Source organism: Pongo abelii, chromosome 14 (genome assembly GCF_028885655.2).
Source record: "Pongo abelii isolate AG06213 chromosome 14, NHGRI_mPonAbe1-v2.0_pri, whole genome shotgun sequence".
NCBI lineage: Eukaryota > Metazoa > Chordata > Mammalia > Primates > Hominidae > Pongo > Pongo abelii.
The window spans coordinates 37,596,010-37,613,054 of record NC_071999.2 but is presented as its reverse complement, the minus strand read 5'-3'; the positions used below and the strand labels follow the sequence as shown (position 1 = coordinate 37,613,054).

The window sequence follows — 17,045 nt, the reverse complement described above, 5'->3', positions numbered from 1 at the left end:
CAACTACCAATTCATACCCATATAACAACAGCCCTGAAAGGAGAAAGAAAAAGAAGAGTCAACAACATAAGAGAAGTTGTATCAAGCCTTTACAAAAGTCCCTTATCATTAACACTGGTATACAGGATAAACATTGACTACCATTAAGAGCTGTCTTATCTTTAGGATTAGAACAAATATCTTTAATGAAGAAAAACTGATACAATTTAATGTAACAGAAAGTAAAACCTCATAAAGGTAATTTTAAATATTAAAATGCCTCCACACCCCTAAAAAAAGCTAATTATATTTAAATATATATATTTAAATATATTTTCAAATACTGTTAAACTTCAAGTATTAAAAATGAAAACTTAGTAATAATTATTTATTCATACTTACTCGTTTGTCTAATGTTCTCTCTCTCACAAAATTAAGTAAGTGATCATTGACCAGAAGAATATCCTTTTTAGCAGCTGTAACTATTGACACAATAACATCATGTCTAATAGCTTCCTCAGGGTCATGTGACCTCACTTTAAGATACTCTGAAAGATAACATTTTATTACAGTGAAAATTTTAATAACTAAAATATTTTTAAAACACTGCATGATACCCTTGAAAATAAGCCCTAGCAAAACAATACCTACATAGAAGTTTCAAGAAAACTAAGAGCCCAGAAAGAAAGGGAAGGAAGAAAGAAGGAAGATTAGTTCTTCAGTCAAAAAAGAGCCATGACATCCAATTGAGTAGTAAGAGCCTCCTCTCCATCTGGTAGATTGGGAACTTGATTAAGAATTCACTAACCTGGCCGGGTGTGGTGGCTCACGCCTGTAATCCCAGCACTTTGGGAGGCTGAGGCGGGCAGATCACTTGAGGTCATGAGTTCAAGACCAGCCTGACCAACACAGAGAAGCCCCTTCTCTATTAAAAATACAAAATTATCCGGGGGTGGTGGCACATGCCTGTGATCCCAGCTACTTGGGAGGCTGAGACAGGAGAATCACTTGAACCCGGGAGGGAGAGGCTGCGGTGAGCGGAGATCGCGCCACTGCACTCCAGCCTGGGCAACAAGGGCAGAGCTCCGTCTCAACAAAAAAAAAAAAAAAAAAATTTTTAAAGGCCAGGCGTGGTTGCTTACACCTGTAATCCCAGCACTTTGGAAGGATAAGGTAGGTGGATCACTTGAGGCCAGGAGACCAGCCTGGCCAACGTGGTGAAACCTCGTCTCTACTAAAAATACAAAAAAATTAGCCAAGCATGGTGGCACACAGCTGTAGTCCCAGCTACTCGGGAGGCTGAGGCAGGAGAATCGCTTGAACCCAGGAGGTGGGGTTGCTGTGAGCTGAGATCGTGCCACTGTACTCCAGTCTGGGTGACAGGGTGAGACTCTGTCTCAAAAAAAAAGTTTTTTAAAAGGGACAAATAACAAGAGAAGAGATCCCAACAAGAGATCACAGCAAAAGATGTGTCAACAAAATTTTGACAGATGGACAACAAGTAAATGTCACAGGACAAAGGAAAAGGATGAAACTCAAATGGGAAAGAAACAATAAACAAGCTTATTTCCAGAAAGAACACTGAAAACATTTAAAATAGTTTAAGAACCTATAAGAATGGTTAAAAACAAAAAGACTGAAAACACAAAATGTTGTCAAGGATGGTAAATGACTGGACCTCTCATTCATTGCTGGTACAAATGTAAAACAGTATAACTAATATGGAGACTGTTTTCACTGTCTCTTATAAAGTTAAACATGTATCTACACTATGACCAGCAATTTAATTACTGTTTTCAAAAAGAAATAAGAACATAAGCCCACAGAAATACCTGTATAAGACTATTCACAGTAATCACTATTAATAGCCCCAAATCAGAAACAACCCAGATAACCATCAAAAGAAGAAGTGGGTAAACAAATTATGGTATATTCATACAATGGAATAATAATAAAAAATAAATTAACAAAACAGGATAAATTTCAAAAACATGTTATGTGGAAGCAGCCAGATCTCTCTCCACTCCCCACCCTCAAAAAGAATAGTACACACTGTATGATTCAACATATACGAAATTCAAAAACATGCAAAACTAACCTACAGAAATAGAAACCAGAAAATGGTGAGAGAACTAACTGGAAGGGGATATAGGGGGACTTTTTGGCATCATGGAAATTCACTCTCTTCAAACATCAAACTGAACGCTCAGGATCTGTACATTTTAAGTTAATTACACTTCTTCTTTTAAGTTAAAAAAAAAGAAACTGTAGAACAGACTCTGATATTTTCTCTAAAATATAGATAAATCTGAGTTAGCTGTTCAGGTAGTCATCCAAATACCTTATCAATTAGGATTCACAGAGCTTTCCATATCCCCCTGTGGCAGAGAATAATTAAGCGAGAAACTTGTGGAGGCATCTGTTATCTCTGTATGTCATATCCAAACATTTAAATATTACAATATATACTACTTTATTATAAACTACTTCCCTTTTGTTTCTCCTGTATATTACAAATAGGGCAATTAATTTTTTAACTTTTTAAGTGGATTGTTTTATCTATTCATTTTATTTAAGGATCTCAAAGGGAGAATTACAAATTATTTGCTTAACAAAGGAGGTACTGGGTCTGATAAGGTTGAGAAGCACTACAGTATAAGGTTCACACAGATAAAGTGAAATGATCCTGCTAGTCAGGAATGAAGCTGGAGAAATGTAAAATGGAACAGGGTATATGGGGTTTAAAAGAAAATAACTGAAGATCTGATTGAAACTACTAAAAAAAAAAAAAAATCAAAGCCTCACTTTTTTTTTTTGAGACTGAGTCTTGCTCTATCGCCCAGGCTGGAGTGCAGTGGTGCGATCTCTTGGCTCACTGCAACCTCTGCCTCCCAGGTTCAAGCAATTCTCCTGTCTCAGCCTCCCGGGTAGCTGCGATTACAGGCGTGCACCACCACACTCGGCTAATTTTTGTATTTTTTAGTAGAGGTGGGGTTTCACCATGTTGGCTGAGCTGGTCTCAAACTCCTAACCTCAAGCCATCTGCCCGCCTCAGCCTCCAAAAGTGCAGGGATTACAGGCGTGAGCCACCATGCCCAGCCTCAAGCCTCACTCTTTCAAACAAAAGCAAGGATTGCTTTATTACTCTTATACTTTTATCACTTTATCTAGCAGTGAAAACCTCTGAAACCTGCCATCATATTTCAGGTAGGGGAGAAAGAAAGAATCTTCTATAGAATGAGATACCTCAAGCCCTCATCTGTAGCAACAGTGAGTAGAAGTTAAAAAGCAAGAAATGACTGACTCTCTAAGGCTACTGGGAAAGAGGAGATGGGAAGCCAATATGAGCCTAAGAAGGAAAGGTATACATTGGCAGGATATTTCCAGCACTGCCTCTCTCCTACTCAGTCAGTATAAATCGTTTGTGGCCTATATAACCTAACATGACAGCAAATTCAATGAAAGAGAAATTCTATTTAGCCATGTACAAATCAAACTGGTGCACACTGCTACACATTATCAACAGCAAAAAAGCAAGGGTCTGGTTTTACTTAATAACTGAAAAACATGATATAAACATTTCAATAAAAAAAATTCAAAATCAGCCTGGGCAACAGAGTAAGACCCTGTCTCTTAAAAAACAATTTAAAAATCACAACTAAGCAACCAACTCAATATACACTACACTCTTCAAAAGGCATAGGAACTAGCAACAAGTACTTCTGGATCTTAAAACAAGGAAGAGAAGGAAGGACTGGGTGAAGGCTGTTTGAGAAATCCATCAAGGAGATTGCCCCTATTCCACACCAAAAGAAGTCTGGAGATAAATACTATAATAAAAATATAAAACAGTAGCTCTAAACTGGGGGACACCAAACAGTTGAGGGCATGGATACCATACCCCAAAAGGGGATTATGTGACAACTAATCTGAAATGTGAATGCAGAAATCCATCATTCTTTTCCCAAACACATTAGTAACTCACCTTTAACTTCTAGATAAGATACTCTTCTATTAGAAATTTGACAGGATGAAGAGGAAGTATCTAAACTAAGGGCTCCCCAACAAACAACTCACTCTGATCACCCAAAAGTGAAGTTCAGCGTTGACAGACCCAACCATGTACTCAGAGTGTTCCAAATAGTTTACAGCTTTTTATTCAGCCCCCCACTCTTAATCATGAGCAGATAGCCACAGATTGCCAATCATTTGAGGAACACATATACTCAGGGCTTTCCAAACAGCTTTTGATTTAGCCCCCCCACTCTTAATCATGAGCAGATGGCCTCGGATTGCCAATCATTTGAGGAAAGCCTTTAACATGGAAAACAAAGACAAAAGCAAATATAAGGTGAAAAAAACAAATAGCAGAAACAGACATTTTGGAAGAAAAAGAAAAATTCCCCAAAAAACTACCACTGATACTCTCAGAGAAAATACTGTATTAGCAACACAAGAAAAGGATGCTAAAGAAAAAGGAACATCCAGAGAAAAAGGGAAGGAGAAAGGGGAGGTGTAGAAACAGACACACACACACACACACAGACGAAGAGGAAAGGAGGGAAAAAGAAGGGAGGAGGATGGAAGGGGAGAGCAAAGATGGGAGGAAGAATGGATGACCCTAAGGTCAATGCTGTATAGTAGAAGCTCAGAGCAAGCAGTCTAAGCACTGCGGATGTGAGTAGGAAATCAGAAAGCTCTAAGTGGGATGTCTCCCAAAAAGGATGAAACTGGTAAAATATCTGCTGTTTTATTTATTTATTTTTTTATTTTTTTTTTTTTTGAGATAAGAGTTTCGCTCTTGTTGCCCAGGCTGGAGTGCAATGGCACAATCTCAGCTCACTGCAACCTCTGCCTCCCAGGTTCAAGCGATTCTCCTGCCTCAGCCTCCCGAGTAGCTGGGATTATAGGCGCATGCCACCACACCCAGCTAATTTTTGTATTTTTAGTAGAGATGGGGTTTCATCATATTGGTCAGGATGGTCTTGATCTCCTGACCTCAGGTGATCCGCCCACCTTGGCCTGTGCTGGGCCTGAAGCTAGAATTTCTACAGCATAGTTCCTACGTAGACTGGAAGCATCTACGAAAATGTCTGTTTCCAGGAACAATTACTAGTTTCTTAGTTTAAGGACAATTCTAAACTTATTTTAGACATTTGGATGTGAACAGGTCTTGACTTTGACTAGACTATAAGACTAATGTTCTTCAATATTTTAAGAACTTAGGTGAGTCATGGTAAACTAATTTAACCAAGGCAGAAGGAAGGACAGCTTGAGTTCAGGAGTTCTAGGCAAGCTTGGGCAACATGGCGAGACCTTGTCTCTATTTTAAAAAAAAAAAAAAAAAAAAAAATCTAGCTTCAGAGAACAACTTCCATGACCTTAAACTAAAACAAGACTTCACCTACCACCCCCCAAAAAAGGGATTTTTTTTTCCCCCATGAAGCTTATTTTTTTCCACTGAAGAGCATGTAAGAATATTTGCTGTTACATATATATAGTACCTGTTAAGTCCTTTGCTAAATCAGGATGGTTCATGAGACAATGGCTAGCAAATTTCACACATTCCAGGCGGATTGGTACATGGATATCATTAAACCTGATAAAATATAAAAGCACAGAGTGATCTTTAAAATAAGAGAAACAGACGTGTTAAATCTGTACCCAATTTACATTTATCTAATTAAAGAAAAAACAGTTTATGAAGGAAAATGCAAAGTAGAACCAAACCATTTTACAAAGTTTCTGATATACATGTATGTCTGAATGCTCTGGAAACTCTATATAAACTAGGGCAATTCTCCTGTGAGAACTATGTGATTTTAAGGAATCTGAATAAACCATATACATTTGGCTCAAATATAAGAATGACAAAAAAATTCCTATCAACATTATACTCTCAAATACATCTATTTATGCAAGTGTGCATATATAGTTCATAGAAACATCATAAATCCCAAACTATGTTTGAAAGAAAACTTTCCCTAAAGTATTCCCTTTTAAATATAGGGCATTCACTAATGTATGGCAGATCTCACACTAAACCCTATAGTATATTACATGACTCTAAAAGTGTACCCAAATTACTACTATCCAATTAATCATCACCATTACTAGATTGCCACTAACGGCAAGGCCACTTTTTACATTACATCTGTAAATATGTATGTATCCCTAAAAAGTTAAAATTCTTTGGTTGATATGTCACTTATGCGTCAAATCTTTTGTTTTCCCTCCAACTCTTTTTTTCCTGTAATTTGCTAGAGCAACTGCTGTGTATGTGTATGGTTTTATTCCATAATTTAGATTTTGCTAATTGTATCATTCTGATGTGAATTAACAGGCTCCTCTCTCTTCTAAATCCTGTAAACTGGTAGTTAGATCTAAAGACTTGATCATATTTGGGTCAATTTTTTTTTTGCCAGACTACCAAAATACCATAGATGGCACTGTGTTCTTCCATCAGGAAGCACATGATGTTTAGCTGTCTCTCAACCACTGATGTTCAGTTTGTATACATTACTTTATCACAGAATGTAAAATAGTAATTAAAAAAAATTAAGTATCAAGAACATTAAAGTGAAGCCAAGATTTTTCCATTCGATATTTCCATATGTCTTAATTCTATGAAATCAAAAGGCTTCCAAATCTTACATCATTCAACACCTAAGAAACTAAAGTTAGCATTATACAGGAGGGGGAAAAAGTCTTCAAAACCAGCACCAAATTACTTATAAAAATTAGAAAAAAAAGCATATGCTCTATGAAGTATACCTCCCCTCCCAAAAGTTATAAAATCTAGCCTCTGGTCCCATACAGCTTCCTGAGTGTTTTGAATTCAGGTACTCAATCCTATATACGTTACCATTTCTCAGGTAAACATGCACCTTACAACAATTAAAAATAAATATACTAAGATGTCTTTTAAAAGACTAACTCCTTAAACTTGGTATTATTTAATACTGTGTAAGTTTTATGTTATTAATATTAAAAGGAAAAATTACAACATAATAGAAAGGTGACATATACATTTACATTAGGATTTCTCCAGCTAAAAACCAATAACATACATCCCGGCTAATCCAAGTCTTAATTTAAAGATATAATAAATACATACACAGTAAAAGTATTTTTGTTTTAAAATATTAAATAAACTTTAAATTGAGTTGCATAATTTAAACTGATATTCTTCCCTACTGTCTAAAAACTTTCCATTGTATTTAAAAGAAAAAAGTTGGCTTAACTTGACTCACTGAATATAATTATTGAGCTAAATCAGAATCAAGAAATCAGACTGGAGAAAAGCTTAACAAACACGTATCACAACTTATATCCTCTTTTAACAAATCAGAAAAATGAGACCAAAATATTAAATTTACAGAAATCACCGACAGTTTTCATTAAAATGTAAAGAAAGTGGTCATACTATTGCAAATATTTCAACACAAAGAAAATAAAATCAGGGCCTTTAAATATTCTTTTTTTTTTTTTTTGGAGACAAGAGTCTCGCTCTGTCGCCCAGGCTGGAATGCAGGGGCGCCATCTCAGCTCACTGCAAGCTCCGCCTCCCGGGTTCAGGCCATCCTCCTGCCTCAGCCTCCCAAGTAGCTGGGACTACAGGTGCCTGCCACCACGCCCGGCTAATTTTTTATATTTTTAATAGAGACTGGGTTTCACCGTGTTAGCCAGGATGGTCTCGATCTCCTGACCTCGTGATCCACCCGCCTCGGCCTCCCAAAGTGCTGGGATTACAGGCATGAGCCACCGCGCCCAGCCAGATCTTACTTGTTTGTTTATGACTTAACTGCATTATTTGTTATGAGAATAATTTGAGGGAAAAATTTCTCTTTTTTTCTGAGTCAAAGCAGGTTTCAGCCAAGGCACTTGTCGGGCTTTTAGTATTTCAAGGTCAGGGATGAACACCTCTCACAGAAAAGCGACATACACAAACACACTCAAAATTTTGCAACCATTTCAGGGATTTTGTGCATCACTCAAACCATGCAAGGAATCCAGTCCATCATTTCCTTTAACTGAGAAATACAGAAGGAAGTCAGGAAGAGAAATATAAATAGTCATTTCTTTATTCACTCTGTGAATACTCTTATCCTGTCAATATCTCCAAACAACCTAATTAATTGTAATTAATTTGTAGAGGGGCTATATCTCCCAAAGAGGTATTTTCAGTTGGAATTAATCACTGCCTTAAAGTAATAATATTAACTTCATGGTCATAATACCATAAGAGATAGCTTTAAAATGTATTATCTTTTAAAAATTACTGAGGATAAAGACTAAAAAGAGTAAATATAAATATAGCCAGTCATTAACAACTTTCAAAACTTTCAACATAAAAAATCCTTCATTTTTATGATTCCAGAGAACACAGTTTAAATGTGGATAATGTTTCTTAAAAAAACGGTCAGTAGAATCATGTATTACTTTTAAATGGGAAACCAAAATCATATACCTGCCCAAGTAGCACTGCCAAAGTGGCTTGTTTTGAGAAGCCAATTCTGAATCCTTTGCCCCAAACATTTTTGCCAGTAGTTTAACAACTTGTAGGCGCTCCTCATTATCATTGCTCTAAAATAAAACACAATCACAGCTTTAAAACCATGCAGTAGATATTCAGAATAAGGCTGCCCATTCTTTGCCATGATTTCCCTGATGCTCCAATTCCACAGAAAATCTTTCATGAACTCTAAATGAAAAATTACACAAAAATGCTCACTATACTTTTCACAAAATTAAATGTCATCATAAATGCTCTAATTATCTCAAATTCCATTAAAGAAGTACCTTTCACGAAAATACATCTTTAAAGTTTGTTCCAATGTTAGAGGCCCCTCTTACAATTAAAGTTTATTTCTATTCAGAGTCAAAATAAAAAATGAACTCTTATAAAACCTACCCAGGACCCTTGAAAAACTACGTGTGGTTTTTCAGAACAGACACTGACAGGGGCCAGGCCTACAGAAAACAGAAAACTCTGTGTGAATAAACTTTTTAGCTCTATTAGTATGTGCTACAGTCTCCCAGTAAGACACTTCATCTACACAGACCAGATTTCTAAAAGGAGCTCAACAGTAAAAAGAGGCCTTACGCCTGTGAAAACTCAAATTTGTTTTATATATTATATTGGGGGCACCCTAGGGATGTGATCTCAATTTTACTACTGATTTTGGCACTGCCAACAAATGACTCAATGGATAAGTGAATGAGCCAGTCACAATACTAGACCTGAACATAAAGTGTGGGAATCGGGTATATCAAAAGGCACTGATATTCAAGGTGCTATGGAAATGTCACTACACAAATTGTTTTTAAATTTTAAACCAATGCCACAACCTGCCACGCCAAGAGCCCCGACAATATGACCTAACTCATCTCTATTATTTCTTTCTTTATTCGTCTAAGTAATTATATCTCAAGCCTGGCTGTACATTAGAATCATCTCAAAACTTTAAAAAAATTAAAACAAGAAGAACAAAAAAAAAAAACCTCTATTCCCCAAAACTCGGAATCAGCTAGTCTGGTTTAGTGCCTGGACAGCTATTTCTTTAAGGCTTAACAAGCAAAGATTCTAATATGCAGCCAGGAGTGATTTAAACTTACTTTATGCTATCTTCCAATTATAATTCTTTGTGTTCCACAAATTCACCCGGAACCTTCCTACCTCTATATGCTTCTGCATGCTGTTTCCTTTGCTTCAATTGTACGCTGTTTGTATCTCTTATGACACTTATAATATCTGGCCTCATATTAGATCTGGATTTTTTTCCTCTTCCTCTCATACTAGATGTTAAGTTTGCTGAAAGCAGGGATGATAATTTCCTTATTTTTATATTTCTCATAGTGTGTAGGAACATGCATAGCATTTACTCAATATTTTTACTTGAGAAAATCATATAAACCAACAAATAATTAGAGGTGTGGCTACCTGCTGCCTCACCCAAATCACTAACCACATTAAAAAGGGGACAGGAAGGCCAGTTAATTGAATGGCTCATTTGAGAAATATACCAAAAACTACTCCAGAATATAAGAAGAATACTTATTTACTGGCTACTTGGGATGTTCACATTACCAATGTGGACTGTTTTGTTTTTGAAAGAAAATCAAAATTTTTAGACACAGACATCATTTAAGAACTTTTCTGGGTCCACAAAGATTAATAATTATAACCAGCTTTACTTAATCTTATTGTAATGATTTGAAAAATAAAACTATATTCTCCAATTCTGCTCAATTTTACAGCATAATTTAATGTCAAAGCAGTTAGGAACATGCTACCAAAAAATTTCACTCGGTCGGGGGTGGTGGTTTATGCCTGTAATGCCAACACTTTGGGAGGCCGAGGCAGGTGGATTACTTGAGGTCAGGAGTTTGAGACCAGCCTGGCCAACATGGTGAAACCCTGTCTCTACCAAAAAATACAAAAATTAGCCGGGGTGGTGGCACACGCCTGTAGTTCCAGCTACTTGGGAGGCTGAGGTGGAAGAATAGCTTGATCCCGAGAGGCACAGGTTGCAGTGAGCCAAGATCACACTACTGCACTCCAGCCTGGGCAACAAAACAAAAAAAAAAAATCCTGTCTTAAAAAAATAAAAAATTCACAGAACTATATAAAAAGCAAACAAACTTTCAACATAGGCAACATGAGATAATATGCATAAAGGGAAAGCATTTCACACTATGTGGATAACAAACTCTAAGCTATTTTTATGGCCTCAGTGGTCAAAGGAACTACTATAAACTGTGCCTTGAAAACATAAGCTTGATGTATAGCTAAGACTTCAAGAGTTAGTCAAATCCTAGAATTTATCTGGAAAATGTCTGGAGGAAAATATCATCTTGCTAATCATTTATTAAACAGTTACTATCTGCTAGGCACCTGCCAGGCACTAAAGATTCACAGACAGACACAGCACAAATACATGAAGAAATAATAGTAATACTTCCCCCTCGTCTCTTACATTCAGTTAAAACTACTGTAAAAATTAAAAAGCTATAAATAATGCTCTTTGCTAATAACTTGCTTGGTAGAATCGTATTATTTTTACAAGTTACCTTTAATTTAAATTCAAGCTGGGGTAAAACAGAGAGCAGCAAATGACTATCAATATTGTAGAGCTCCAAAATTAAGTCAAAGACATGCTCTGACAAATCGCTGATAGATGTTTTCCCAAGCATCAGAACCTGATTAAAAAACTTTTGAGGAGAAAGAAAGCCAATCATTAGTAGAAAAACCAGAGACAAGATGAATGTTTTAAAATCTTATTTGACCAAATTCATCATTATTTTATACAAAGTCAAACTAGACATATCAAAATATTTTCTAACATTATATGGGAAACCAATATAGGCTACATGAAAGATAAAACATGGAATCCATCTTGTATACAATAAAACAGACCGAAACATTTCAATAAACATTCTACTTTTCAAATATACTCTGCTCCCCATTATAATACTGATTATATTCTATCCTATATTATTTATGCATATTTCTGGATGTTTAATTTTATGTGTCGACTTGACTGCATTAAGGGATACCTAGATAGCTGGTAAAGCATTGTGTCTTGGGTGTGTCTGCAATGATGTTTGCAGAGGAGATTGGCTTGTAGACTGAGTGGGAAAGATCTGCCCTCAGTATGGGCAGGCATCATCCAAATAGGCTGGAAGGCCCAATAGAACAAAAAGGCAAAAGAAAGTGAATTCATTCTCCTCTGGATTGGGACATTCATCTCCTATCCTTGGACAGCAGAACTCCAGGTTTCCCTGCCTTTGGACTCCAGAAATTGCACCAGCAGCCCAGTCCCCTGCTAGGTTCTCAAGCCTTGCCTTCTGCCTCTGAGAGTAACACCACAGGCTTCCCTGGTTCTCCAGCTTGCAGACAGCCTACTCACAGACTTCTCAGACTCTGTAATCTCATAAGTCAATTCCCCTAATAAATTCCCTCTCATACATATACATGTGTCTGTGTGTGTGTGTGTATACATACACTATGTGTGAATATATACACACATATATGTATATGTGTGTCTGTATATACATACACTCACTCACTATTGGCTGTTTCTCTAGAAAACCCTAATACAATGCCTTAATCTCCCCAAGGGTGAGGGATAATAGCTTGTTCACCTTAGTACATATGGAAGAAAACATCATCCCATAGATACAGCCTTCTCACATTTTCATTGAAGGCAATTCTATGTTTGAAATACGTAATTTTTTATTTTTGATGAAAAACTACCTCTTCCTAATCCTTTGTCTTCTTTTACATTCTGATGTGTACATATCTACACGGTTTACAACACTAATCAAAATCCAATTAAAAGCACACGCAAACACAAGGAAAATCCAAATTTAAACAATTTTTCCCTACCACATAGCTAGCTCTAACTAGTTTCCACACTCAGATCATTTATCATATTACTACTGAAATCGGCAAAGATGCATGGCATAACTGTCAAGTTCCTTTCTATTTAAAATCTTCCAAAAACATAAAAAATTAACCAAAAGCATACCCTGCCATGTATCCTCAATGGTTTCCTGAGTCTCAGCGGAGAAGGAGTCAAGGATTCTTTATACCATACAAGCTGCCCTAATCTCTTCTGTGACAGTTAACACACAACTGGCTTAATTAGGCTTTAGTTTTCTATACTGAAAGTACAGAGTGGAGGAATTCATATTTCTATGTCTTTTCTGCTTACTTTTACTTCTTGGGTTGTTTTTATGTGACTTTTTTAGGTCTATGAATCAGACCACACTACCTAGCCATGAAGAAAGAAGAACAAATTCTATTTTGCTATTCTTTCTTTATTGGTTTTAAAAAGAACTTGTTTGTCCTTCCTATTTATCAATTTTATGGGAAGAGAATTTCATGACATCAAAGGTTAATTTCTTATTCAGGCTGAAAATAAAGTGGCTTTTTTGCTTCCATTCACAAATTTTCTCCTGCTTAAAAAATAGTAAAACAAGTACTATTTACTTAATAAATAGTATTTTCCTTAATAAAGAACAATAATCCTTCCCAATCTCACCACCAAAGTGGTCAAACCATCATCATCTTCTTCTAACAGTCTGGGAAAAACTTATTTGAAAAATTAAGGAAAACAAAATCATTCCCTGGTTTAATTTCTCACAAATTCCATAAAACAAAACATGTATTGAACACTTTTATAATCTCCAAAAAGGCAATGACCAAGTTGGTCTTCTCCAATGTGTAAAAGCCTACCTAGCACAGTGCCTGACACAGAGGCGGCACAGAATATATGTTTGGTAAATGAATAAAAAATATGCAAAAGACAGTATGATACAAATATGGGTAAAACAATCCAAGCCCTTCCTAAGAGCTGAAAATTTAGTGGAGGTAGATTTAGATTTGATTAAAATATTTCCTTCCAAAAATTCTTTCATTGACAAAAGGGTAGCTAATTACATACTACAAATTAATTTTTTTGTACAGCAAATGCCTCCTAATGAAAGATGTCACCAGTCAGTAATAAATTCTACCTTAAATTTACATGGCTAATTTTAATTACAAAGTGCTTTTACATTAAATAACACATTCTCCACCACCACCCAAGCATTACAGGTGCAAAAACAGAGGCTCAGTGGAATTAAGCAATTTAACCAAATTTTACCTATTCCAACAAGGATTGGATGTACTTTTTTCAGTCCAACAAAATAATTTTTTGCCATATCCTAAAATTTGCTATAAAAAAAGAACTGGTGAAAAGTAACATCATTAACAAGTGATGCGTGTAGGAAATTTTTAGAATTATCACCATGTACTTTTTGTTCTTGATATTCCATTTTACCTTTTAAACAAATATATGTGTACTGTTTAGCTTCCCGGATTGTTGTGTTACAACAAATTCTATTTTAAAAAAATAACCTAGGCTGGGCATGGTGGCTCACGCCTATAATCTTAGCACTTTGAGAGGCCAAGGCAGGCGGACTGCTTGAGCTCAGCAATTCAAGAACAGCCTGGGCAACATGGTGAAACCCTGTATCTACAAAAAATTTTTTAAAAAAGGAAAAATTCACCAGACATTGTGTTTCATGCCTGTAGTCCCAGCTACTCAGGGGACTGAAGTGAGAGGATCACTTGAGCCTCAGAGGCAGAGGTTGCAGTGTAACAAGGTCACACCACTGAACTCCAGCCTGGGTGATAGAGCAAGACTCTGTCTCAAACAACAACAACAAAAAATTTTAATAAATAAATAACCTATACCACCACAGTGATTTCTTAAGTCTTGATATGTAAGGAATACTATCGATAAAAAAAAAAAGAATGTGTCTGTATGTGTGAATGAAAAAGAAATAAAAAAAAAAGAATGTGTCTGTATGTGTGAATGAAAAAGAAAAACAGAAAAGAGAGAGAAGTGTGGTTATTATCTCAGTATCTTACTCCTATTTTTACTTGCTAATTCTCAACTAGGAGGATGAGTAAATAATAGCTGTTTTAACTGTAAGTCCAAAAGGGCTAAGAATGATTTCTAACACTGAACTAATTTTACCCTACTACAAGACAATTAAGTCCACTAGAAAGTGATTTTACATGTAATTATAAAGGTTTGAAATGGAAACATAAGTAGACATAAAGGAACTAAAGGGAGGGAAAAAGCAATTCTTATTTCCTAGCTAACCTTCAAATAAGGCAAGGAACAAGAAAACAGGGAGAAATAAGAAAATAGTGGACAACGTACTGGGAGAAAGTATATAATTCAACATGTACTCAGAACACTCTGGCCCCTGCTCCCCAGCTTTTGATAAAGACATAATATGAAAGTTTGGGGAGTTCAGGGGGGAAGGATTCTATTTCTGCAAGCAAGAATAACAGGAAATTAACACAAGTGATAAAGAAATGTTTTTACCTTGATGTATTCTGGGATTGTTAAAAGTATTTCCTCAGCCTTTTCTTCATTTAACTTTCATTATAAACATTTTCAAACATACAAAGTTTGAGAGAACAGTATAACGAACCTAATCACCTAACTCTAACAAGTATCATCATTTATTGTGGGTTTTTTCCTTTAATTGCCCCAATCAAATATTGATTTTCCCCAATAATAGTAGAGATATCAATACGGTATAGTGTTCTTTTCTTATTTTTATGCCAGAAAAAGAAATCAAAATAAGATGTGTCTCCCCACCCCAAAAAAAAGAAAAAAAAAAAACTGGCTTGGCAATATGAGTTTAAATAAATGGCCACCAGGAGGAGCTCACCTAGTGTGCTCTAATGGCCCATGGAAATAGTCATTTAGAAGTACTTGAAGCAAGGGAAAAGGATAATTACAGAACGTTTTAAGTCTAGGTCTACACACTTCAAGTGCCACTAAGCCAAGGATGAAAAAACTCAATCCAACCAATTTATCTCAGCCAGTACCCGTAGCTTACAAAACTGCAGAAACCAGTATTTGAAGTTCCCTGAAAATCTTGGAGCAATTAAGATAGATTACAGATTTGATTCCACAGCTTCTGAAAGTTTACCCTTTAAAACAATTTCCATACAAATTAAATTAATTTTTCCAAATCATCGTATGTTTTGGATTCTCTAAGGCTATAAGCCAGAAACGAAAGCTGGAATTTATTAAGTTACTGTTTTATGAAGTAGTTAGTTTTCAAAGTACATCTTTCCATGATATATTTCATACACTGACTTTAAATTTGTGTATACTACAAGAAAACTCTCCCTCAATAAATTTTAGGAGAATGCATAAGTAATTATTAAAGGCTATCTTTCTTACTTTACTCAGGAATGCAAATTTATATGCTTTACTTGTCTGGAGGTGAGTGAAACTGAAAAGCACGTGGAGGGACTGAGCTGTTACACAATTCCAAGGGCCACCATTAACACTGTACTCTACATTTGTATTCCAGGAGGCACCATTCACACAGAATATAATATGAATACTGCCACCTAAATCTGTAGAACTCAAAAGAACTGTGGAGAGAAAATAAAACTTACCATAAACTTCTGTCAGTGAACCTAGCAGCTAAAAAATATTTCTTCTAAAAATAAATACAAGATAGTCAATCATAAGTAAGTAGATTTGGGGTGATACTGAAAGGGCTCATTTTATTACAATTGTTCCTTTTTTTTCAGAAAAGATAGATTTATATGGAATCTACCCCAGGAATAGCAATAGATCCGCAACTTTTACTAAATCACTACTGCCATTCATACTTGCCTTCAATTTCTAGGTCTTAATATTAGTTCATATCTTCTTCTTGTACAAATCAATTTAAGCTCCAAAAACCTGTAAGCAACGTCTCTGAATAATGAAAAGTTCCATATGTTTTATCTAATTACATTTAACTCTATTTCTATCAGTAGAAACAAACAGAATATCTTGCTAACCAAAATAAAACTGTTTAAGTTCTCAGGCAATTTGAAAGAAGATAAAGAACAAATAGGATGAGAGCAAGCCTTCCAAAAAATATTAAGCAAGAATAATTTTAAGGAGAAAGAAAATATATTACTTAAGGGTTAAAACAACACAAATTTGTTGTTTTTAAAACTATATACTATCTGACAAAATTTTGCTTCTAGCAAGTCTTTAAATTTTCAGTTTAATCCTTCTGACAACCAATTACAAGTAAGACTTACATTGGTAATATATGGCTCAATAGCTTGAGCTGTCCTCTTCAGTAAAGCCTTTGCCAAATCATATGCTTGCTTGTTTAAATTCTGAAAAACATAAACAATATCTATATTATATATCTCTAACTATGAAAAGCAAAATATTACCTGTATTCAAAATGCTAATCGAGTAAATGAATGAAAAAACTAAGACTCAATTGGAATAAAAGAGAGAAGGCAAAACCACTTTTCTTTTTTTAGGACTAACTGGCCCACTGGATCTAAGATTCCATCCACGTAAGGATAATTATATTCTCTTCCTATTTTATTCATAACATAATGTAAATCACACAGAAATGGTCAATAAATGCTTATTAGATAGAGTCATTCTAGATCTAGTCCCAAAATCAAATCAGTTAAGTAGAAATACAGGCTGTTCCACTTCAGGTCCAAAAAACACAAAATATCC

At 35.5% G+C, this 17,045-nt stretch overlaps 1 protein-coding gene across 17 annotated transcripts in view; it reads right to left on the bottom strand.

Moving 5' to 3' along the window:
- PDS5B (PDS5 cohesin associated factor B) overlaps positions 1-17,045 on the bottom strand; it is a 187,684-nt gene that overhangs the window by 89,506 nt on the left and 81,133 nt on the right. For 16 of the 17 annotated variants that reach the window (XM_054528896.2, XM_054528889.2, XM_054528891.2 and 13 more), the window contains exons 7-11: positions 16,604-16,684; positions 11,053-11,193; positions 8,450-8,565; positions 5,484-5,578; positions 382-527 (exon numbers count right to left, since the gene is read on the bottom strand). In XM_054528896.2, the coding sequence (XP_054384871.1) occupies positions 382-527; positions 5,484-5,578; positions 8,450-8,565; positions 11,053-11,193; positions 16,604-16,684 (579 nt within the window). Of the gene's footprint in view, positions 1-381; positions 528-5,483; positions 5,579-8,449; positions 8,566-9,658; positions 9,794-11,052; positions 11,194-16,603; positions 16,685-17,045 lie in introns of those variants that run through there. The other variant, XM_054528898.2, reaches the window with a different exon arrangement.